This window comes from Bufo gargarizans, chromosome 8 (assembly GCF_014858855.1).
Source record: "Bufo gargarizans isolate SCDJY-AF-19 chromosome 8, ASM1485885v1, whole genome shotgun sequence".
Taxonomy (NCBI): Eukaryota; Metazoa; Chordata; class Amphibia; order Anura; family Bufonidae; genus Bufo; species Bufo gargarizans.
In genome coordinates this window covers 30,755,452-30,782,143 of record NC_058087.1, presented here as the reverse complement: position 1 = coordinate 30,782,143, position 26,692 = coordinate 30,755,452, and the positions used below count along the sequence as shown (strand labels likewise).

The 26,692-nt window shown below is 45.7% G+C and overlaps 1 protein-coding gene across 1 annotated transcript; it reads right to left on the bottom strand.

The window, feature by feature from the left end:
- Positions 1–26,692, bottom strand: LOC122944973 (sterol 26-hydroxylase, mitochondrial-like). Its single transcript, XM_044303743.1, has 9 exons — positions 26,335–26,692; positions 25,184–25,374; positions 23,168–23,367; positions 20,844–21,041; positions 17,741–17,904; positions 15,082–15,248; positions 10,122–10,203; positions 1,391–1,591; positions 1–321 (listed from the first exon to the last, which is right to left on the bottom strand). The coding sequence occupies exons 1-9, from the start codon at positions 26,647–26,649 to the stop codon at positions 199–201; spliced, it is 1,641 nt and encodes a 546-aa protein (XP_044159678.1). The 5' UTR covers positions 26,650–26,692; the 3' UTR covers positions 1–198.

Genomic DNA, 26,692 nt, shown 5'->3' with positions numbered 1-26,692 from the left:
TTCTCGCAAATGATGTTTATTGGCAACTGTAACAGTTAAAAACTTTACATGTATGTTGCATGTTTTGAAACCAATAAAGAGAATTTAAAGAAAACAAAATGTTAAGATACAAAGTTTTCTTCTCTTGCAGTGTTTGAAAACATATGACTACTACTCCCATTGTCTGCATGGTAAATCCTATTGACAGCCTCACTCACATCAAAGAGCCTTTCTTTCCAGAAACTGAAGATTTATAGGTTTATTTGGAGTCAGGACAACTCTTGCCATAGGTGTGATGTTTCCACCTTGAGGATCTGGACGGATCTCATACTTCTTAATAACCTGAGGATAAAATGACATGAAGACATCATATACAGGTATGGGGGGCTATGAAGGGATAGATATATAGTAAAACAAATCTGTGCAACTGCATAAAAAAAGGCTGCACTGAGTTCCCTCACTGCTTTCTAGATCTTTGCTTGCTGTCACTGAATGGAAACTTATTCCAGACTGAAAGTTTTTATCTTTACTGATACACTGTAACAAAGAAATCAATTTAAGGATATCTATCATTTCCACAAACTGTTGACCAGTTATAGAGACATATCAGAATTTTTAATTGGTGGAGGTCCAGAAGACGCCACCGCACTAAGCTGCCCCATGAGTTTATCAATCAATGTCAAAGGTTTGTGAAAAAGGTGCCTTTTAAACAGAAAGTATCAGGCAAAAACACTAGGGTATTCCAGTTATATCAAGTATTTCCTATACACAGCCATTAGAGCACCCCATAACTATTATAACCATTGGGGTCTGAATGCTGGAACCCCCACTGATCATGTGAAGGGGGCCCCGTACTGCACAGGGCCCCCCATTCATCTCCATAGGGCTGCTGGAGATAGTGGAGTACATCATTCAGCTATTTCTTCTCAAAGTTTAATGAAGTGGCAGTGTGCAAGTTCCACCTTCCACTCCATGCATTTTGGTGGGGCCCCTGTGCTTGTGATCGGTGTGGGTCCCAGCTGTCAGATCCCCACCAATCTAATAGTTATTCCTTATCCTGTGATAGGCGACAACTTTATATACGTACCTAGAATATCCCTCCAAGAAAACATGCTTAGGGGAGCCACTGTTATAAATTTTTCTTTATAAACAGCGCCACACCTGTTCAAAGGTTATGTGTGGTATTGCAGCTCAGACCAAATCACTTATATGGAGCTGAGCTGCAGTACCAGACACAACACATAGACAGGGGTGGTGCCGTTTCTGGAAGTAATCAGTGACATTTTTTTAATCCTGGACAAGTCCTATGAGCCACCCGGCTTTGGTAAGATATGGCAGATATGCATATCTCTCTCTTTCTATCTATATATAGGGCCCTCCAAGACTATCCCACTGGAGAACGTGAACTTACCCGGGACAAGGTCAAATGCAGCTCCAGTTCGGCGATGCGACGCCCGACACAAGCCCTAACGCCGTAGCCAAATGGGATGTAGCTGAATGGGTTATTCTTCATCTTATGGTCTCGGAACCAGCGCTGAGGGAGGAACTTGTTTGGTTCTGGAAAATTGTTCTCGTCTCGAGATATGATAAAATGATTCAAGGCAAACAGCGTCTACGATGGAGAGAAAACAAGATGGGGATCCAGCTAGAAATTCATCAGTGACCTGCGGCACGCTGGCTGCTGTGATACTACAACTCCCACTGTGCACACTTCCTTGGCTGTTCTGAGAACTGGGGTCTCTTTTCCAGTGGTCTATATAAACCAACCCCAGAAAAGGGTTCTGGCACCCTGATGTCCTACAAGCGTTGGGAAGGTGGTTGGGACCTAGTATTAAAAAACATGGCTGCTTGCTTCCAGAAACAGCACCACGCCTGTCCATGGGTTGTGTCTGGTATTGTGGATCAGCTCAACTGAAGCGAATGGAGTTGAGCTGCAATTCCACATACAACCTGTGGACAGGTGTGGCGCTGTATGTGAGCAGCCATATTCTTCTAATTCTGAATGCTGACCCATTTAATGAATGTTCCACATAATGTCTAGACAAACTGCCCAAAAATAATTTTTTGGGGTGGGTCTTCTTTACTGCGTGCAATATATAATGTGATATTTTATTATTTTCCGATGCAGAGATACTAATTAGGTTTATTTTATTAATGTCTTTAGACGGCTCGCTAAGATAATATGGAGAGAGAAGTGCAGAGTCTGAATGGGCCGAGTACACCCACACACATAGGCGTGCGCACGGGGTGTGCCGGGTGTGCCTGGGCACACCCTAATCACACCTCCGTGCTCCTGCACTGCCGCCTGCCACAGCTGCCTCTTGAGTCCCGGTTGCCCCGCACAGCTTCAATGACATCTGCTCGACTGACGGACGACGAGTACGACTGCTCCTGTGCTCCGTGTCACGGCGGGCGGTTGCGTAACGTCAATCACTCTGACGTCACGCGCCTGCTCCATTAATAAAGTGTGAGGAGCAGGCACGTGCGGCGTTATGGAGTGAGTGATGTAACGTTACGCTGCCGCTGGCCTAGTTTGAATGTTTGAGAGCCTGCCTGCCCGCCCAGTGATTGTGTGAAAAACTGTGAATACTAGCTGGAGTAAGTAAGTTAATAGATAGTAGTACAATTTGGTACAAATTTACAACACTTTACATAAGGAACGCGGTGGGGTCTAACAATAGTTGCCGGCCTCCACCCGCTGTTGGGGGTCACTGTCAGGGACACTGTTATGGGGGGGGGGGGGGGGGGGGGAGTCTGTGGATGATGACACATATATAGCACAAGATGCTGCTATATATGTGTCATCCACAGATCCCCCCCTGCCCCCCATAGCAGTGTCATTCACAGATTCCCTTAATAGACTGTTAAGGGGATATCTGTGGTCTGTGGCTGACACTGTTATGGGGGCATCTGTGGAATATGAACCTATTATGGGTGGATCTGTGGATGACACTGTTATGGGGGGGATCTGTGGATGATACTGTTATGGGGGCATCTGTGTGGAATATGTCACCTTTTATGGGGGATCTGTGGATGACACTGTTATGGGGGGATCTGCAGATGATACTGTTATGGGGGGGATCTGTGAATGATGCACTGTTAATAACAGTGCGTCATCCACAGATGCCCCCATAACAGTGTCATCCACACATCCCCCATAATAGTGTCATCCACAGATCCCCCCCATAATAGTGTCATCCACAGATCCCCCATAATAGTGTCATCCACAGATCCCCCATAATAGTGTCATCCACTGATGCCCTTAACATTGTCATCCACAGATGCCCATAACATTGTCATCCACAGATGCCCATAACATTGTCATCCACAGATGCCCATAACATTGTCATCCACAGATGTCCATAACATTGTCATCCACAGATGCCCATAACATTGTCATCCACAGATGCCCATAACATTGTCATCCACAGATGCCCATAACATTGTCATCCACAGATGTCCATAACAGTGCGTCATCCACAGATCCCCCATAACAGTGTCATCCACAGATCCTCCATAATAGTGTCATCCACTGATGCCCATAACAGTGTCATCTACAAATGCCCATAACAGTGCGTCATCCACAGATGCCTCCATAATAGTGTCATCCACAGATCCCCCATAACATTGTCATCCACAGATGCCCATAACATTGTCATCCACAGATGCCCATAACAGTGTCATCCACAGATGCCCATAACAGTGTCATCCACAGATCCCCCATAACAGTGTCATCCACAGATCCCCCATAACAGTGTCATCCACAGATCCTCCATAATAGTGTCATCCACTGATGCCCATAACAGTGTCATCTACAGATTCCCATAACAGTGCGTCATCCACAGATGCCTCCATAATAGTGTCATCCACAGATCCCCCATAACAGTGTCATCCACAGATCCCCCATAACAGTGTCATCCACAGATGCCCATAACAGTGTCATCCACAGATGCCCATAACAGTGCATCATCCACAGATGCCTCCATAATAGTGTCATCCACAGATCCCCCATAACAGTGTCATCCACAGATCCCCCATAACAGTGTCATCCACAGATGCCCATAACAGTGCATCATCCACAGATGCCTCCATAACAGTGTCATCCACAGATCCCCCATAACAGTGTGTCATCCACAGATGCCCCCATAACAGTGTCATCCACAGATCCCCCATAACAGTGTCATCCACAGATCCCTCATAACAGTGTCATCCACAGATCCCTCATAATAGTGTCATCCACAGATCCCTCATAATAGTGTCATGCACAGATCCCTCATAACAGTGTGTCATCCACAGATCCCCCATAACAGTGTCATCCACAGATCCCCCATAACAGTGCGCCTGCGGACTGAGGAGAGATAGAAAGGAGGGGAAAGAATCCGCGGAAGCAAGCAGAGGACGGCACAGCAAGCGACTGAATAGCTTCTTTTGTAAGTACATTGTTTTATTATAAATGTAGTTTAATGTCTGTTTTTGTCTTTTATTGTATTCTGGCTTTTGCTTAAAGGGACAGTAATTATTTTTTTTTTTTTTAGCTATGTATGATGGTTTTTGATAATAATAAATGTAAATGTAGTGGTGCTGTAATGTGGACCCCAGGCCTCTCTGATGTCCTGCAGGCTGGGCTGGTGCTGTGGCAGCAGAAAGGCTCTGGGGCTGTCATTGTGCTCTGGAACTTTTCCCTTCACAGCCACTGCTATATCTCTCTCTCGTGCAGTGCAGACTCTGCAAGAGGCATTCCGTTTGCTCTCCGTCCTAATAGAAGTCTATGGGAATCAAAACGGATCCATCTGGTTCCCGTTATGCAAGACGGAAAACAAATTCCTGTCGACAGGACTTTGTTTTCCGTCTTGCATACGACCCAGACTTCTATTAGGACAGAGCAAAACGGAATGCCTCTTAAAGGTTCCCGTTTTGCATTCCATCTGGCCATTCCGTTATATTCCGTTTGAAACGGAACCTATGACGGAATGGCATAACGCAGATGTGAACCCACCCTTAGGAATGTATTGTTTCTGAATACTCAAACGTACCGAGGAAGAAAGGAAAACTCTTGAAAGCTTGTCTTTTAAGTATGAGGTTAACTTAGTACAATAAAAATTGACACACTGTTATGGAGGATCTGTGGATATAATATATATATACACACATACATACACACGCGCACGCGGCAAGTGTGTTTGTGCTTTAGGGTGCACACCCTAATGCAATAGGCTGCGCACGCCTATGCACCCACATGTCTGGTGCCACAGACTAAAACAAATCCAGTAACAAATACTGTGAGGTGCTCCAGGCGTAGACCGACCACAATAATCAATTATTACTTATTTATAATACAAATTCATTAGTCAAAAAGGCAAATCACACATGATCACTAGTATACTCAATAATCAACCTACATGATTAATGCAATATCAATGGTACATGTGCAACTGGATAAGTGGCAAAGTAATATATAAAAATAAAATAAAACAAATTAATAAAAACACAATATATAATAGTCCAGATAAAGGCTCCTTTCAGACAAGCGAGTTCCACACTCCAGACTCGCAGCACGAGTATGCGGCAGCTCCCGTCCTGACATCCCAGCACTGACGGGTCGCATAGCATTATATTGATTATTGATGCTGTGTAACTCCTAGGCTGTTTTTTATTATTATTATTTAAGCGCCATTCATTCCATAGCGCTGTACATATGATAAGCTGTGCACATACATAATACAGACAATTGCACTAATCATAAACAAGATGAGTTACAAACTGGTACAGAAGGAGAGAGGGCCCTGCCCACGAGGCTTACAATCTACATGGTATGGGAGAAGGACACAGTAGGTGCGGGTTAAGTTGGTCATGGCGGTATAGAGGCAGCAGGGTCACTGGTTGTAGGCTTGTCTGAAGAGGTGGGTTTTCAGGTTTCTTTTGAAGGATTTCACTATCGGTGAGAGTCTGATATGTTGGGGTAGCGAGTTCCAGAGTGTGGGGGATACGCGGGAGAAATCTTGGAGTCGATTGTGGGAAGAGGTGATAAGAGGAGAGAAGAGAAGGAGGTCTTGTGAGGATCGGAGAGTGCGTGTGGGGGTGTATCGGGAAAGTAGCGCAGAGATGTAGGGAGGGGACAGGTTATGGACGGCCTTGTATGTATTTGTTAGTACTTTGAAGTGAATTTTTTGGGCATTTGGGTGTTGCAGTAGTCTAGGCGGGAGATAATGAGGGCATGTACAAGCATTTTCGCAGATTCAAAGTTAAGGAAAGCGCGGATGCGAGAGATGTTTTTGAGTTGGAGGCGGCAGGTGGTGGAAAGGGCTTGGATGTGCGGTCGGAAGGAAAGGGCAGAATCCAAGGTCACTCCAAGGCAGTGGGCTTTGTTGACTGGGGAGAGTGTGCAGCCATTGATCATGATAGATAGGTCTGTTGGGGGGGTTGAACAAGATGGGGGAAAGATTATGAATTCTGTCTTATCCATGTTAAGTTTTAGAAAGCGAGAGGCGAAGAAGGATGATATAGAAGACAGACATTGTGGGATTCTTGATAGTAAGGTGGTGATGTCTGGACCAGAGAGGTAGATTTGTGTCGTCAGCATAAGTGTAATACTGAAAGCCATGGGACTCTATGAGCTGTCCCAGGCCAAAAGTGTAGATAGAGAAGAGCAGGAGTCGTAGGACAGAGCCTTGCGGGACACCAACAGAGAGGGAATAAGACAAGGAGGTGGTGCGAGAGTGGGCGACACTAAACGTCCGGTCTGTGAGGTATGATGTGATCCAGGAGAGGGCCAGGTCATTGATGCCAAGAGATGAGAGAGTTTGTAACAGAAGGGAGTGGTCAACAGTGTCGAAGGCAGGACAGGTCAAGGTGAAGGAGGACAGAGTATTGTTTCTTGGTTTTGGGTGTCAGTAGGTCATTGGTGACTTTGGTAAGGGCAGTCTCGGTCGAGTGGTGGGGTCGGAAGCCAGATTGTAGGCGGTCAAAGAGGGAGCAGGAGGAGAGGTGGGAGGACAGTTCTGAATGGACATGTTCAAGTAGCTTTGAGGCGTACGGAAGAAGTGATATGGGGCGATAACTGGACAAGGAAGATGGGTCAAGTGAAGGCTTTTTGAGGATGGGTGTAATGGTAGCATGTTTAAAAGCAGAGGGGAAGACACCAGAGGTTAGTGATAGGTTGAAGAGATGAGTTAGGGCTGGGATAAACACTGTGGTGAGGTTAGGGATGAGGTGGGATGGGATCGGGTCAAGTGCACAGGTGGTCAGATGAGATTTGGAGAGTAGAGTGGAGAGTTTTTCTTCTGTAATGGTGGAGAATGGTGGAGAAGCAGGTTTTGGGAGAAGAGGACCGAGCAGTTGTGTAGAGGGTCTGTGAGGACTATGTAGTAAAGCTTTCTCTGATGTTGACTATCTTTTGTTTGAAATATTTGGCAAAGTCCTCAGCTGAGAAGAGAGGAGAGGGTGGGGGCGCTGGGGGACGGAGAAGGGAGTTAAAAGTGCTAAAAAGTTGTTTAGGGCTGTGGGCCAGGGAAGATATGAGAGATGAGAAGTCGCCTGTTTTGCATCAGCGAGTGAGAATTTGAATATGAGAAGGGATTGCTTGTATGCGGTGAAATGATCTTTAGAATGGGATTTCTTCCATCGCCGCTCAGCAGCCCTGGAAGCTTGTCAGAGTTTTTTGGTCAGGTTGGTGTGCCAGGGTTGTCTGTTGATTTTTCGGGTTTTACTGTGTGTGAGGGGGGCAACAGTGTCCAGAGCTGTACTTATTGTGGTGTTATATAGGGTGGTAGCAGCTTCTGGGTCTTGGAGGCAACAGATGGTAGAGAGTGGGAGAAGAGAATCAGAAAGCAAGCGAAAGTCGAGATGTTTGAGGTTCCTGCGGGGGTGTGCTAGTGTGTGGACCGGGGGAGCTGCAGAAGAGACCAGTGAAGAGAAGGTGAGTAGGTTGTGGTCGGATAGGGGGAGAGGCAAATTAGAATGATTAGATAGGGAGCAGAGGCGGGTAAAGATCAGATCCAGAGTGTGACCATCTCTGTGGGTGGGGGCTGAAGACCACTGTGATAGGCCGAAGGAGGAAGAGAGCGACAGGAGTTTAGAGGCGGCCGAGTGGCATGTGTCAATAGAGATGTTGACGTTTCACACGGGAATTGCGGGTGCGTTGCGGGAAAAGATGTGGGAAAAGATGTGGGTGCGTTGCGAAAGATGTGGGTGCGTTGCGGGAACATGCATGATTTTTCCCCGTGAGTGCAAAGCATTTTAATGCGTTTTTGACGCGCGTGAGAAAAATTGGCATGTTTGTTAGCCAGACCCGAACCCGGACTTCTTCACAGAAGTTCGGGTTTGGGTTCAGTATTCTGTCAATTTTATTATTTTCCCTTATAACATGGTTATAAAGGGAAATAATAGCATTCTTTAATACAGAATGCTTAGTAGAAGGTCAATTGAGGGTTAAAAAGTTAAAATAAAATTAACACCTCCTCCAATTGATTGCGCTGCCTATCTCCTGTTCATTCTTCAGGACTTGTCAAAGGACCTGTGGTGACATCACTGTGCTCATCACATGATACATTACATGATCCATCACCATGGTGATGGATCATGTGATGGACCATGTGATGAGCGCAGTGACATCACCACAGGTCCTTTTCTTCAAAGAAGAAGAAAGAAGAGAAGCCGGGCTGCACGAACAAGTGGATTAAAATTAGTTAAATAATTTTTTTTAACCCCTCCAGCGCTATTGTACTATGCATTCTGTATTAGAAATGCTATTATTTTCCCTTCTAAAAATGTTATAAGGGAATATAATAAAGATTGGGTCCCCATCCCGATCGTCTCCTAGCAACCGTGCGTGAAAATCGCTCCGCACTTGCGTGCGATTTTCACACAGCCCCATTCACTTCTTTGAGGCCTGCATTACGTGAAAAACGCACAAAATAGAGCATGCTTGCGATTTTCACGCAATGCACAAGTGATGCGTGAAAATCACCGCTCATGTGCACAGCCCCATATAAATAAATGGGTCCGGATTCAGTGCAGAAAACTCGCCTGTGTGAAAGGGGCCTTACAGTTCTGGAATGTATTGGATAACACTGACAGCATTATGTCAGTGTTATCCAATACATTCCAGAACTGTAAGGATTACATAGCATCATAAATCAATATAATGCTATGCAACCCGTCAGTGCTGGGAGGTCAGGATGGGAGCTGCCGCATACTCACGCTGCGAGTCTGATGAGTGGAACTCGCTCGTCGAAAGGGGCCAAAGTATAAGGGCTCATGCACACAATCGTATTTTCCGGTCTGCAAAACAAGGATCCACAAAAAATACGGATGACGTCTGTATGCATTCCGTATTTTGCAGAACATAACAGCTGACCCCTAATAGAACAATACTATACTTATATTGGCGTATGCTACTATCCAGAGCTTCCATCTGATAACACTGCTGGTGTATATTATACAGGTTTTACTATATTATACTTTATCTGCACTGGACTATTATAGATTGTGTTTTTATTAATTTGTTTTATTTTTATATATTACTTTATCACTTATCCGTTTGCACATGTACCATTAATATTGCATTAATCATGTAGGCTGATTATTGAGTATACTAGTGATCATGTGTGATTTGCCTTTTTGACTAATGAATTTTTATTATTAATAAATAATAATTGATTACTATTATTGTGGTCGGTCTCTGCCTGGAGCACCACAGTTTTTGATATGCTTATTTTATGGTTTTCTTTTTTGATAAATTGATTTTTTTTATTTTTATATTTGGGTATTAAAAAAACTTTAATAAACAGTTTCTTTGTTTTCAGTCCTCCAAGGGGGTTCGAACCCACGATTGTACAATACCCTTCTATACCTCTGTACTGCAGTGTAGTGTGATTTTTCCCACATCCTATTACACCTTGGTCACTACTGAGAGTGTCAGTCGTATGGCACAGGCTGCACCTGTCGCCGGGTACGGGGGGCGCTCAGCTAGTGAGCCCACTCCATACTTTCCCTGGCGATCCTATGACATACAGTTATGTCATAGGTCATTAAGGGATTAATATCCATTCCAATCATGAGACAAGAGCAAAGGCACCGGGAGGCTTTGTGCGGTGTCGAAAGCCTCCGTGAGATAAGCATGATCTGTCCCTTTAAGAACTTACGTCTTTGGGGAACCAAAAGTCTCTGATGATGATCTCCTTCCCGACAGCGACTCTGGAATTAACCGGCACCACCGGATACATCCTGAATGAGAGAGGTCACACTGTCACCCTACAGCCGGAGATAAGTGACATATCTATAGGGCCTTTCATGCGGCAAAAGTGGTTATCCCACAAAAAGTATTACTATGCAATAAACCGGGTATTTTATATAAAGTATTATTGCACTATAAAAATAAAAATGTTCAGTTTTTTTTTACATGCATACATGCTGTTTATCCTCCTGGTCTCCCTTATGCTGCATGGACTGACATGCTCAGTAATGTCCCTGCTCCTTTTCCATCCCCTCAGTTCCACTTCATAGTGAAGGCCCCGGCCCCCTAATTAATTTCATTCATTCATAGCAATCTATAGCTCCATCTCTCTAGACTGTAGTGAAGGACCTTGTGGGGGCTTTACATACCATATGTATCCCTCAGGCTATGGGCTCTTTCACTCCAGCGTGTCCCTTGCAGGAATCGCGCTCCGTGTGAGAGGGATTGTGCGTTCTGGACTTACAGAAGCCTGCCTGACCTTTCTGTAACAGATTCATACTGACATGAAGCTGGACTTACAGAACCGCACGACGATTCCTCTCTTACACGGAGCGCGATTCCAGCAATGGACACGCTCGTGTGAAAGAGCCCTATATGTGAGGGACTGTTTTCTATGCAGGGGAGGAAGGGGTCAACAAGAGCCAATTGCAATGCATCCTGGGAGATGCAGGCGATCGATGAGCTGCTGCTGCCCACTCACAGAAAGGGAACGTCCTTTAGATAAGTCATTAAAAAGACCAAAAAAGGGTAAAAATTACACTGATGCAGTGTTTTTTTTTTTGCATTGATAAAGTTATTCCTCTTCCACACGTCAGAGAATCATGGACCGCACACGTATCCACGGGTTTTCTGGTGACCGTGGGTCAGTGGCAAAACCAGAGAGACATGCAATACTTTGGTCAGTGATGAGAACACACACCCATTGAAGTCTATGGGTCAGTGAAAACCTCTGATAGAACATGGATGGCGTCCATTTTTTGTTAGTGGTTTTCACGGAACGCTGGCAGGAGTTGCTCTGGAAATAAATTTTCAGCCTATCAGTGTCCATGGAATAAGGCCTCATGCACACGACCGTTGTGTGCATCCGTGGCCGTTGTGCCGTTTTCCGTTTTTTTTCACGGACCCATTGACTTTCAATGGGTCCGTGGAAAAATCGGAAAATGCACCGTTTGGCAGCCGCATCCGTGAGCCGTGTTTCCTGGCCGTGAAAAAAATATGACCTGTCCTATTTTTTTCACGGCCAACGGTTCACGGGCCCATTCAAGTCAATGGGTCCGTGAAAGAACACGGATGCACACAAGATTGGCATCCGTGTCCGTGATCCGTGGCCGTAGGTTTTAGTTTCATACAGACGGATCCGAAGATCCGTCTGCATAAAAGCTTTTTCTGATCTAAGTTTTCACTTCGTGAAAACTCATTTCCGACAGTATATTCTAACACAGAAGCGTTCCCATGGTGATGGGGACGCTTCTAGTTAGAATACACTGCAAACTTCGTACAAGACTGCCCCCTGCTGCCTGGCAGCACCCGATCTCTTACAGGGGGATATGATAGTACAATTAACCCCATCATATCCCCCTGTAAGAGATCAGGGCTGCCAGGCAGCAGGGGGCAGACCCCCCCCCCCCTCCCCAGTTTGAATATCATTGTGCGGCCCCCCCCCTCCCCTGTTGTTAACTCGTTGGTGGCCAGTGTGCGCACCCCCCTCCCTCCCTCCCTCTATTGTTTTAATACATTGGGGCCAGTGTGCGCGCCCCCCCCCCAACCCCCCCTCCCTCCCTCTATTGTTTTAATACATTGGGGCCAGTGTGCGCGCGCCCCCCCAACCCCCCCTCCCTCCCTCTATTGTTTTAATACATTGGGGCCAGTGTGCGCACCCCCCCAACCCCCAACCCCCCCTCCCTCCCTCTATTGTAATCATCATCGGTGGCAGCGGAGTAGAAGATTTTCATACTTACCTGCTTCTTGCTGCTGCGATGTCTGCGTCCGGCCGGGAGCTCCTCCTACTGGTAAGTGACAGGTCTGTGCGGCGCATTGCTGTCACTTACCAGTAGGAGGAGCTCCCGGCCGGACGCAGACATCGCAGCAGCAAGAAGCAGGTAAGTATGAAAATCTTCTACTCCGCTGCCACCGATGATGATTACAATAGAGGGAGGGAGGGGGGGGTTGGGGGGGTGCGCACACTGGCCCCAATGTATTAAAACAATAGAGAGAGGGAGGGAGGGGGGGTTGGGGGGGCGCGCGCACACTGGCCCCAATGTATTAAAACAATAGAGGGAGGGAGGGGGGGGGGGTTGTGGGGGCGCGCGCACACTGGCCCCAATGTATTAAAATAATAGAGGGGGGGTTGGGGGGCGCGCGCACACTGGCCCCAATGTATTAAAACAATAGAGGGAGGGAGGGGGGTGCGCACACTGGCCACCAACGAGTTAACAACAGGGGAGGGGGGGCCCACTGGCCACCAATGAGTTAAAAACAGGGGGGGGGTCTGCCCCCTGCTGCCTGGCAGCACCTGCCAGGCAGCAGGGGACAGTCATGTACACAGTTTTTTTGTATATTCTAACCTGAAGCGTCTCCATCACCATGGGAACGCCTCTGTGTTAGAATATACTGTCGGAAATGAGTTTCACGATGTAGCTCATATCCGACAGTATATTCTAACATAGAGGCGTTCCCATGGTGATGGGGACGCTACAAGTTAAAATATACCATCGGATTGGAGAAAACTCCAATCCGATGGTATAACAGAACTCCAGACTTTACATTGAAAGTCAATGGGGACGGATCCGTTTGAAATGGCACCATATTGTGTCAACTTCAAACGGATCCGTCCCTATTGACTTGCATTGTAATTCAGGACGGATCCGTTTGGCTCCGCACGGCCAGGCGGACGCCAAAACGACTTTTTTTTCATGTCCGTGGATCCTCCAAAAATCAAGGAAGACCCACGGACGAAAAAACGGTCACGGATCACGGACCCACGGACCCAGTTTTTGCGGGCCGTGAAAAAAAACTGTCGTGTGCATGAGGCCTAAGGATGACAAAGGGAGGGAAAAAAACGAACACATGAAAAACAAAAACCTCCCCCATATGTGTAGTATCGCTGCGTCCGTAATGACCTGGACTACATAAATATCACGTAAATTATCCCCTGTGGTAAACGCCGTAAAAAAATATAATTGAAAAAAATGACAGAATTGCTAATGTATTTTTAGTTGCCACCGAAAAACTAAATAACAAGTGATCAAAAAGTGTAATTTACTCCAAAATGATACCAATGAAATCTAAGAGTCGTCTAGAAAAAATAAATAAAAAAATCAAGCCCACACACAACTCCATAGAAAGAAAAATAAAAAAAGTTATGGGTCTTCAGAAGTGGAAAAGATTTTTTTCCTTTTAAAAAAAAGGGGTTTTATTACACAAAAGTAGTAAAACGTAAAAAAAAAAAAAAAAATACACGTATGTATTTGGTACTGACCCAGAGACGATAGATATTATGTTACTTGTACCGACAAATGAACGCTATCAAACTTATAACGTAAAAACGCAGCGGCAGTATTGCTGTTTTTCCCATCTCCCTCCTAGCAAGAGTTAATAAAAGTTAATCAGAAAGTTATGTGTACCCCACAAAGGCAATTTTAAACAAAAATTTGTTTTTGCAAACAGTCAGTTGCTGCTGTGTATAGGGTTCCCACCCCGGGTAATATATTTACAAAGATCACAGCAGATAAGTAGGATATTCTTTCTGTTTCTCTTTTTATTTTTTTGTTTCAAAAATAAAGTATAATAACATACGGCAGTACGTGTGTAAACGTTTTCGGCTATGCAAAGTCTACCTCAGACACTGTGCCGCAGTGTGATGTGGATATGATGGTGAAGAGAGGGTAATGGTTGTGCCAATGGAAACGGAGCTATGCTCCAAATACACCAAATTGGGTGTATTTGGAGCATAGCTCCGTTTCCATTGGCACAACCATTACCCTCTCTTCACCATCATATCCACATCACACTGCGGCACAGTGTCTGAGGTAGACTTTGCATAGCCGAAAACGTTTACACACGTACTGCCGTATGTTATTATACTTTATTTTTGAAACAAAAAAATAAAAAGAGAAACAGAAAGAATATCCTACTTATCTGCTGTGATCTTTGTAAATATACCCCACAAAGGCGCCATTAAAAACTACAACTTGTCCCACAAAAAACAAGCCCTCATACAGCTATATGGAAGGAAAAATAAAAAGTTATAGCTCTTGGAAACGCGACGATGAAAAAGATGAAGAAAAACGCTTCATCAGTAAGGCCCAAAACAGGTTGGGCACTAAGGGGTAAGGCTGAGTTCACACGAGCGTGACAGATTTGGTCCGGATGCGTTCAGGGTGCGTTCAGTTAAACTCGCACCATTTTGCAAGCAAGTTCAGTCAGTTTTGGCTGCAATTGCGTTTAGTTGTTCAGTTTTTTCCGCGCGGATGCAATGCGTTTTGATGCATTTTTCACGCGCGTGATAAAAAACTGAATGTTTACAAACAACATCTCCTAGCAACCATCAGTGAAAAACGCATTGCATCCGCACTTGCTTGCAGATGCAATGCGTTATTAACGCAGCCCCATTCACTTCTATGGAGCCAGGGCTGCGTTAAAAACGCAGAATATAGAACATGCTGCGATTTTAAAGCATTGCAGAAGTGATGCATGAAAAAAAATGCTCATGTGCACAGCCCCATTGAAATGAATGGGTCAGGATTCAGTGCAGGTGCAATGCGTTCACCTACTGCATTGCACCCGCGCGGAAATCTCGCCCGTGTGAACTCAGCCTTAAAGGAATAACTATAATGGGGAAAAATAATAAAAAATTAAATAAAACCGACCGTAGCGTTTCTTTAATGACGGCCTTCAGCAGCGGCATCCTGGCGATCTCCTCAGCAGTGGGAACACCTTCTCCTGGGACAATGGAGGTCACCTCCTCATAGAGAGATCCCTGGGTCTCCTGGTCTTTCGCGAGGTGGTAGAGGGCCCAGGACAAGGTGTTTGAAGTCTGAGATGGGGAAATACAGGATATTTGGATGGCGGCCTTCCAATACCAGCAGCGTAAAAATAACCACACTAAGCAGAATCGAATTACAGGTGCCATGCATGATATAGTACCGCCATACACTGCAGAAGTAATATACCGAAGCTTCTCTGTCCTGACAGAGTTTCATGTACTTTTCTATCACCGTCTGATAATCCAGAAGATCTATAATCCAGCACCTACCAGGTCCTATTGGTTTGGAATTTACAGTATTTGTGTGTCAGATTCTCCCATCCTGCGCCCCCAGCTGATGCGGCCCCTCTTCTAGGCCTTCCCTCTCAGTACACTAGTAGACAGTTGTGTTCAGAATAATAGCAGTGTGTTTAAAAAAGTGAATAATGTTCAAAATCCTTCTAATAGCTTTTATTTCCATCCACACAGATGCATTGGGAACACTACACCTTCTATTCCAAATCAAAACATGAAGAAAAATATATCAAATTTGTGTTGTTCCTCTAAAACAAATTGAAGAAAAGTGAATATTAGACTGTTCAAAAAAATAGCAGTGTTTGTCTTCTTCTTTACAAACTCAAACATTCACTATATAAACTGAAGAATGTTGGAAGATGTTGCTTTCCTTTGAATCCCTTCACTAATATTTAGGCCTCATGCACACGACCGTTGTTCAGGTCTGCATCCGACCCGCAGTTTTTGCGACTTGGGTGCGGACCCATTCACTTCAATCGGGCCGCAAAAGATGCAGACAGCACTCCGTGTGCTGTCCGCATCTGTTGCTCCGTTCAGTGGCCCCGCAAAAAATATAGAACATGTCCTATTCTTGTCCATTTTGCAGACAAGAATAGGCATTTCTACAATAGGTAACCGTTCCGTAAATTGCGGGAGGCACACGGGCGGCTTTCATTTTTTGCGGATCTGCGGTTTGCGGACTGCAAAAAACTAAACGGTCGTGTGCATGAGGCCTGAGGCCTTAGTTGTATAACCGCTGTTTCTGAGAACTGCTGGACGTCTGTGCTGCTCGGAGTCACCACCTTCTGCCCCTGTGACCAGGTTCTCCAGCCCAGGAGGATTGGACCACATTCCACAGTTCTTCTCTATTTCTTGGTTTTGCCTCAGAAACTGCATTTTTGATGTCACCCACAAGTTTTCTATTGGATTAAGATCCGGGGATCGGGCCGGCCGCTCCGTAACTTCAATCTTGTTGATCTGGAACCGAGATGTTGCCCGTTTACTGGTGTGTTTGGGGTCGTTGTCTTGTTGGAACACCCATTTAAAGGGCATTTCCTCTCCAGCATAAGGCAGCATGACCTCCTCCAGTATTCTGATGGATTCACACTGATCCATGACCCCTGGTCTGCGATAAATAGGCCCAACACCGTAGTCTGAGAACATCCCCATATCATGATGCTTGTCCACCATGCTTCACGGTCTTCACAGTCTCCTGCGGCTGGGATTCAGTGTTTGGGGGTCGTCTGACAAACTCTCCGGCCACTAGACCCAAAAAGAACAATCTTACTTCCATCAGTCCACAGAATGTCTCTTTAGGCCGTCAATGTGCTCTTTGGCAGATTGTAAGCTCTTCAGCGCACGTCTTTTCTTCAGCAGTGGGACTTTGCGGGGGCTTCTTGCAGAAAGCTCGGCTTCCTTCTTCCTGGAGATGATTGTTGGCTGAGTCCTTGCCATTTTGACTATTCTTCTATCCATTTGAATGGTAGTTTTTTGCTTTCTTCCACATCTTTCAGGATTTGGAAGCATTTGCGATCATTTTAGCTGAGCAGCCTATCATTTTCTGCACTTCTTTATATTTTTTCCCCTTCTCCCATCGACTTTTTAATCACGGTACGCTGTTCTTCTGAACAATGTCTGTAACAACCCAATTTCCTCAGAATTTCAGAGAGAAATGCGCTGTAACCAGCATGTACAGCATTTGATGCCTTCCTTCCTTAAATAAGGCCAATAATTGTCACCTGTTTTTCAAAGAATGAATGACCTTACTCATTGAACTCCGCACTGCTATTATTTTGAACATGCCCCTTTCAATAACTGATTCAATTACAGACAATCAGCATCATGCATGTCATGACTGTTGGGTTTTGTTACTCTACTACACCTGCTAGTAAATTATTTGCTATGTAGAAATATCATTTCTACCAAAAACAGTGATTGATCAGGTTAGTGATGTCTGGCTGCTATTATTTTGAACACAACTGTATGTACCCTAATGCGGCTGGCACTGCTTGTTTTAGTCTTGTACTGACATAGCTGGTGCTGACACATTTACATTTTTGTACCATCTTCACCAAACAAATGGACTCTGCATATTGTATATAGGCGCTGGTAGTTAGCCAGCACTACCACTACCATATGGGCACTGCTACGTCATAGTCTTTTATATTTCAGGGTTATTCTAGCGATGTATGGCGGTGCAACCCTCTTGACCTCCAGGACACCAGTGTTGGTTCTCTGGTTGCACAGCAAAAAAATATTTAACTCCTTACTGTGTCGACTCCAGCAAACAGCAGCTCAGCGATGCTGCCATACACCTCCTTCATGGTCAGTTTGCCGCTGGACAGCAGGTAGGTCAGGTACTCCCCCTGCACCTCTTCCCCACGATCCAGATTCTCTTTTATCTTCTGCATCTTCTGGTCGATCAGCTTGTTTCCTTGGGAAGTGAAAGGTTAAAAAAAAGTGAACATAACATCTCAGTGCTGCGCAGAGTATTTCAGGAGAGGGTGCACTGGACTTGTGAGGACAGGGGAGGAGGGGACGGAGACAAGTGTGAGGTCACAGACCCAGAGTTACAAAGTGGAAGGAGCAGGGTAACCAGCAGCACAGAGTCTTTCAGGAGCAGAGTATGCTGATCTTGTAGAAGAAGTCACAAACTGATAGTTAAGGCTCATCCACACGACGGCTGGCAAATGGCGGATCTGCAAAACAGTTACCGATCATGTGCATTACGCATTTTGTGGAATGGAACGTCTGGCCCCCGATACACCAGTTCTATCCATGTCCGTGATGCAGACAAGAATAGGACATGTTCTATTTATTTTTTTTGCGGGGCCGCGGAACGGACATACGCATGTGGACAGTAGCGGGGTGCTTTCCGCATCTTTTGCGGCCCCATTGAAGTGAATGGGTCCACATCCGATCCGCAAAAAATGCTGATCAGATGCAGACATAAAATACATTTTCGTGCATGAGCCCTTACACAATAAAAGTAGCAGAGTTCTTCAGCAGCACAGAGTATTTTAGGAGGGGAACGTGCCAATTCTGAGGGAAGTTGCAGACTAGGAGTTAAACAATTGAAAGGGCAGAGTCCCCAGCAGCACAGATTATTTCAGTAGATGAGAAAGACGTTGCACACTGACAGTTAAGCCTCATTCACACGTCAGTGTTCCACGTATGTGCTCTGCACGTGTTCTCCACGGACAGCACGCAGCCCTATTCATTTTAATGTGTGTATTCAGACATCAGTGTTTTAGCACGGATGCACGCTCTATTTTGTCCATGTTCACGGATCCATCAGCTCCATTATACTCTATGCCATCCGTGTTCAGTGTCAGTGTGACGGACTGAACCGTCACTGGGGCTGCTGGAGAAGCCTGAGGGCCAGCCTCCTTCCTACAGACTATGGACCGAGAACTATGGAGACCCCCTCAGACTTTTTAGGGGTTACAAGGAACTATGAACCCTGATTTATGTGTGTAATTTATATGCCACATATTTCCTATTGCCCATTAAAAAGGCAACACAAAAAGGGTTAACTCTGCACTGAGACTCCCACTGATTGTGTTAGTGATGGGATTAAGATAGTTGATTATAATAGCAGCCGACTCCTATGATACACTCAGGAGATAATCCCATCACTTGTGTCTCCTCTTCCCATTCATTTATTATGGAGGGGGTGAAGATATCTGTTTGCATGTTCATTGTGATTGCGTCACAGACAATGCCAGTGTGTTTGTTAATTGCGTCACAGACAATGCCAGTGTGTTTGTTGAATAGGGTTAGTTTTGTTTTTAAACTGTACAGGATTGGCTGCTATGTCATGTCCTCAGTATGTCATGTGTATATAAATCAATGCTGTGTGTTCAATAAAGAGTTCCTGTTTTACCCTTCATCATGTTGAGGCTGGTGTTTGGGTAACTGATCGACACTGGGGATTGCTATACGCTGAAGATTTGCTATACTCCCCTGGCTATACTATTAGCTCTTGTAAGAGCTGTTCCTGGTTCCTGTGGTGGTTTTGGTGTAGAGCGGAGTTCTTGGAGTCCTTGGGAAGCACTAGGAGCATCCATCAATGGAGGTAACCGGTCGGGGTGCCAGGAGATCCGTTACAGTCAGTAAAACCGTGACAGCAAAAAACACACAGACCCAACATGGATGCTTCACGGACAGAAGTTCTACGGGCGAGTTTTACGAGCGGGTGCAATACGTGAGGTGAACGCATTGCACCCGCACTGAATCCGGACTCATTCATTTCTATGGGGCTGTGCACATGAGCAGTGATTTTCACGCATTCACCTCCTCCTCTTGATCGCGTAGTTGCCGATTTCTTCTTACTTCTTTAATCATGAGCTGCCGGCTAAAGGACCTGTGGTAATGTCACATCACATGGTCCAATCACATGGTCCATCACCATGGTGATGGACCACGTGATTGGACCATGTGATGAGCTCAGTGACGTCACCACAGGTCCTTTGACAGGTCCTGAAGAAAGAACAGGAGACTGGCAGCTACGCGATCAATTGGAGGAGGTAAGTTAATTTTATATATTTTTTTTAACCCTCAATTGACATTCTACTAAGCATTCTGTATTAAAGAATGCTATAATTTTCCTTTATAACCATGTTATAAGGGAAAATAATTACATCTACACAACACCGAACCCAAACCTAAACTTCAGTGAAGAAGTTCGGGTCTGGGTACTACATTCAGTTTTTTATCACGCGCGTGCAAAACACATTGCACCCGTGCGATAAAAACTGAACAACGGAACGCAATCGCAGTCAAAACTGACTGCAATTGCGTACCTAATTGCGTACCTACTTGCACGGGTTTGCTGCAATGCGCCGGGATGCATCCAGACCTAATCCGGACACGTTCGTCTGCAAGGGGCCTAAGGCTACATTCTCACGACCGTACTGTCATGCAGATCTGTAAATTGTGGATCTGCAAAACATGGATACCGGCCTGTGTGCGTTCCGCAATTTCCGTAATTGCGGACAAGAATAGGACATGTTCTATACTTTTTGTGGGGACACGGAACGGAACTACGGATACGGACAGCACACAGTGTGCTGTCCGCATCTTTTTGGCTCCACTGAAATGAATGGGATGCAGACTCATACCTATGGTCATGTGAATGAGCGCTTACACAATAGAAGGTACAGTGTTCCCCAGTAGCACAGAGTGTTTAAGCGGAGGAGTGTGCCGATTGTGTAGGAGGTGGCAGACACAGTGACATAGTGGGAGGGCCGGGTTCTCACCACAGGCACACTTGTAATACCATGTATAACTAGACAGATGGACAGACAGACTGTGGGGACACTCTGCCCCTGCGCTGGGGTCGCACTGAACATTTGTTATACTGTAACTCACCAAATGCAAAGATGTTGTCCCAGCTTTCTATGTAGCGCTTGTAATAGGGGAGAATATTTTGAGTCCATGCAGGTAACATTTGGATAATAAGGGTATATTTCAGCATGGTCCCTATAGAGTCAATGAATTTCTTGGTCTCAGGAGGAATGTTCTTCTCCAAGCAGCCGATACGCGTCTCAAACAGAATATACGAAATTCCTAAGATACAATAAAATAAATTGTTTTTATGGAGTTTCAACTCGTTAATCACTGTATAAACTGAAATTTCCACAACTTTCTAAATAGACTGTGTTCAACTCCTGACTATTTACAAGATCTCTGCTTGCCGTCAGTGAATGAGACCAGTGTTTCCATTCAGTGGCAATGATCCTGTACGTAGCTGTCAGGAAAGCAGTGGATATAAATTGTATCCAGCCTAGACAATGCTCTGTGAGCTGCACATCTCTCTGGCAGTTCGCTACAATGTATCAGTCTGGAGACCAGGATGTTTCACAGAGAATTTTCTGGCCTGGATACATTTGTATCCACTTCTCAGCTGAGAGCAGGAGGAGCTGAGCACAGGTTTACTGCCTCTGAATGGAAAGAGTGGTACTAATGCAGTGCTTCCCAATTATTTTCTGTCATGCCCCCCCTAGGAAGAAGAAAACATTTCGTGCCCCCCGCGCAACTGTAAATAGTATCATTTGTCTATAATATTGTTATAAGTACAGCCCCCAGTAATAAGAGCCCCTCTGTGTCAATAATAACAGCCCCTCTGTGCCAGTAATAACAGCCCCCCCTTTGCCAGTAATAACAGCCCCCCCTTTGCCAGTAATGTTATGGGGGGATCTGTGGATGACAGACACTGTTATGGGGGGGATCTGTGGATGACGGACACTTATGGGGGGATCTGTGGATGACGGACACTTATGGGGGGAATCTGTGGCTGGCACTGTTATATATGTGCCATCCACAGACCCCCCCACCCCATAACAGTGCCATCCACTGTGCCCCCAGCCCATAACAGTGCCATCCACAGACCCCCACCCCTTAACTGTGCCATCCACATATTCAGTGTGCCCGCCGCCGCCAATTAAAGTTATTAAACATGCCCCTCTCACTCCTAATAGTACCGTATATCCGAATTTCTTCATTCATAAAGCAGGCGGCGCAGGCACGTGACATCACTGAGGGACGCGCCGGCCGCCCGCCCTGCCTGCCGGCATTATACAGAAGAAATTCGGATATACGGTACTATTAGGAGTGAGGGGGGCATGTTTAATAATTTTTAATTCAATAATACATTTTATATTAGTATACCGGAGGGAGCGGTGGGGCGGGGCTATAGTACAGTGACCGCACCGCCCCACCGCTATTGCGGCCCCCCCCCCCCACAACTGGGTACCACCCCTCTGTACCCTTGCGGCAGGGGATTCCAGCAGGCAGTTCTGTCGCAAACGGATGCGGATCCGTCTGACAAATGCATTGCAATACCGGATCAGTCTTTACGGTTGTCATACCGAAAAACGGATCTGGTATATTTTTTTTCACAGATTTAAATATTGGATCCGTCAATGCGAAAATTTTAATGGCGGATCTGGCACTAATACAATGGCATTCCGGCAAGTGTTCAGGATTTTTGGCCGGATAGAAAACTGCAGCATGCTACGGTAAGAGGGACTGAACTGATGCATCCTGAACGGAATGGTCTCCATTCAGAATGCATTAGGGTAAAAGTGATGTTTTTTCTGGTTTTGAGCTCCTAGGACGGAACTCAATACCGGAAAAGAAAAATGCTAGTGTGAAAGTACCCTTACTGCAGACTGCCAGCAATTCAATAATACCTTCTAGCAGGAATAATAAAGGAATGGCACAACATGGAGAATGTATGAAGCTATTAGCACAGGCCGGTCAGGAGGTCCTCTTGAAACAAAATCTACAAAAGTATCCAGAACAAAATAATTCATGGGCGATCCAACTATCTTTATAGAACAGAACCTGTCGGAAGCATTTCCCCCCAAATTACCGCCACTACCTGACCGCTCTGATTCCCTGCTTTCTGGAGGGGTCCTTTGTATCCTAATCAGGTGTCTCATTTGACACAAAAGACTCATTCATGACATATACAAATTAACTGTTTATAGTCATGAAGGTGGAGATACCGAGAATTCAAGCTGTCCGTACAGGGAATGTCAACTGCCCTACAACATCCCTAAGGAACTAATGGGAAAGGTTGGTGGCTGCACCCGCCACATATTTTGCTGCGGTTTGCCCTTTGGCAGAAGGTGGAAGAAAATTAACTTGCAATATAAGACTATCAGGGACAAGAGCTACAACCGGCTTACCCTCAAATGCAAACCTATAGAAGGCGTTTGCAATGTCGTTGACCATGATCCCAGAGGGAGATTCCTTCCTCATGTCATCCAGCGTGTCCAGGAAATCTGTTACCACTTCGTTGACCGCCCCGGTGTACAGCACGGCCTCTGCGGGCTTCAGCATCCGTTTATTCAGAATGGAGCGCAGCGTTTGCCATTGGTGACCTTCTCTGCAGAAAGAGCGGGTTTATTACAAGACAATTAGGCTGCCATCAGAGGGGTCTAGTAGAGAATTTCTCCGGCATGCACGCTCAGCTGAGCCGAGTGTGCATGTGTAGAGAGAGTGAGATATGAGTATTTGCTGAAAGGTATATGATGTGTATAAAACAGATTAACTTTTCAGAAAAAAATAAGATCCTCTGAATTGTGACTGCAGCTCTGGCTGTGACTGGAGTATATGAATTAGTTAACACTTTCAGGGTGGATTATGCACATGAATGGGCTTTTTACAACTCTTTTCATATGCAGCAGAAAATATCTGAATATATTTGTGGTGCCTCTGTCATGGAGATAAGCAGCATGTTACTTAGGCCTCATACACACGGCCATTGTCCGGCTGTGCCCAGCGGGTCCTGGCCGTGTGCACCCCATATCACAGATGCGGACCCACTCATTGTTTGTGCCACTGCACCGCAAAAAGGTAGTGCATGCACTACTTTTTTGCAGTGTGGATGGATCACGCTCCATTCAAGTTGAATGGGTCTGGATCGTCTGCGGAATCCGCACGGATGTTGCCAGTGCATTGGGGACCACAGCCGATCAACGTCTGTGTGCATGAGACCTTATTCTGCATGGAAAATCTAAGTATTAGAACCAATAAATGACAATGACCTCATGTGCATCTGCAGAACGCCCACGGCAGGAATGAAACATGCAAATCCCGCACATGTAAATGTAGACTAAGGCCCCTTTCACACGGGCGAGTTTTCCGTGCGGGTGCGATGCGTGCGGTGAACGCATTGCACCCGCACTGAATCCTGACCCATTCATTTCTATGAGACTGTGCACACGAGCGGTGATTTTCACGCATCACTTGTGCGTTGCGTGAAAATCGCAGCATGCTCCTCTTTGTGCGTTTTTCACGTAACGCAGGCCCTATAGAAATGAATGGGGTTGCGTGCAAATCGCATGCATCCGCAAGCAAGTGCGGATGCGGTGCGATTTTCACGCATGGGTTCTAGGTGACAGTCTATTCACTGTATTATTTTCCCTTATACCATGGTTATAAGGGAAAATAATAGCATTCTGACTACAGAATGCTTTGTATAATAGTGCTGGAGGGGTTAAAAATAATAAAAAAGTTAACTCACCTTCTCCTCTTGTTCGTGTAGATGCCGGTCTGTTCTTTATCTGTGGGCTAAAGGACCTTTGATGACGTCAGATCACATGCTCCATCACCATGGTGATGGACCATGTGATTGGAGCATGTGATCTGACGTCACCTCAGGTCATTCAGTCCACAGCTAAAGAACAGAGTGGCATCTGCGCGAACAAGAGGAGAAGGTAAGTTAACTTTTTTATTATTTTTAACCCTTCCAGCACTATTATACAAAGCATTCTGTAGTCAGAATGCTATTATTTTCCCTTATAACCATGTTATAAGGGAAAATAATACAATCTTCAGAACATCAATCCCAAGCCCGAACTTCTGTGAAGAAGTTCGGGTCTGGGCACCAAACATGCGCGATTTTTCTCACGCGAGTGCAAAACGCATGACAATGTTTTGCACTCGCGCAGAAAAATCGCGCATTTTCCCGCAACGCACCCGCCTCTTATCCGGGCAAAAAACATGACGCCCGTGTGAAAGAGGCCTAAGAATACTCCGCTCACTGCTAGAGCTGCTACTTTCTGCACTCTATGTAAGATGTGACGTCTCACTGTTGCCCCCTAGTGTCTCTACACAGTATGCTCCACTGTAGTGAATGGCTGTAACACATCACTGCAGATTTCATTCCTCCCAATTGATGAAGCGCAACATGAACATACTCAGTAAAAGGGCCCAGACCGAGGCCTCTCAGTCTCCGATAGACTTTCCAGAGCTCCATGTCAGTCCTCATTGGATACTTCCCCTCCTGGCGCAGCAACAGCTCCAAGAGATCGGCGTCAGCAATATTCACCGTTGTATATGCTCCGAAGGAAGATTTCCACATAGGGCCATACTTCTTTTTATAGACGGCCTGCAAAACCAGATGGATATCAGATCATCCAGCACCGCACAGCAGACAGCGGCCACCCCTTCATATTCAAGAGCAACTCATACAGAAGGGCGACGTCTGTCCCATCCTAATGGTTAAGAGGTGCCGAAGTTTGCCTCTCTACCAGAACCTCAATACTAGCAATCAAGGGGAGAAGACCAACCAGAGGGTCATGTTGCCAAAGGAATGGCATGGGGAAGGGGGTGGCGGGTGGGAAATGCCACCCCCACCACAGTATTCAACTGCATCACTGTCCTGAGGCCGGTGATACAGATAAATCCAGGTACCCATCTGCAGAAGCCACCTTGACGCCGGTAGATGGGCCTGACACGTTTGATCAAAAATGTGCGCAAAGAGCTTCTATTTTTTCATTTATAGTGGGTATAATACACTTTTTAATTTAGAATGATCCCCAATTCTCTGTTCTATTGTTTGTATGTGAAATGTTGTGCAGCCATGCTTTTATTAGCTTTCTGCATGCTCGCTTTATGGATCTGCACCCGTGACCATGAATGTGCGAGTCTAAATTGTCTTGTAGTATTTTATCATGAGCTGTTAGATATTTTAGAATCCATGTTTTCCTTCACTGAGGGCAAAGGTTCATTTGGCTGCCCCTCCCATGCATCTACATACCCTGGCAAAGGTAAAGTAGCTTGCAGGCACCCCCTGGCACTGGCACCCGTCCCAGCAGCCCCCCTAGCTGTGCCTCAGTCTGAGAGATGTCAGCATGTACAGATCTGCCCCATGTGTATCAAAGTTTACTAATAAAAGGCAACAAAGTAACAAAAAGTATCCTCACCTACTGTGTCCTTCTCCCATACCTTGTAGATTGTGCGCCCCTTATCATATGTACAGCACCATGGAATGCATGGGGCTTAAATAATATATAATATTGATAATAATAAAGTAACACATGAAAGATGATACAGCAGCAGGACTCACCTGTATCTTCTGTGAGTACAGCAGGTAGCCCCTCATAAAGATCCAGTAGAAGTCGGTGAGTAAGGAAGGTCCAGGCAAATCCTCAAATGTCTTCATCTTTTTGTCCCCCCCTTCTATTCCAGCAGCTGCAGCCCCATGCGAGGCTCTGGCCAGGGGGACCCTGCATGTCTGCAGCACTGGACTGATCCTGCTCCTAGACCCCAAGTAATAACAGCTCCTGCCAGCAGTCCTGATCATGGCTGCTGAAGGGACAGACCTTCCTATAGACTGTGATATGGTTGCTCCTTGTATAACCTCCCTCCCCCACCCTTTCATTGCCTAGAGCACATTAGACGACAGCCTGCAGACAGTGCATTGA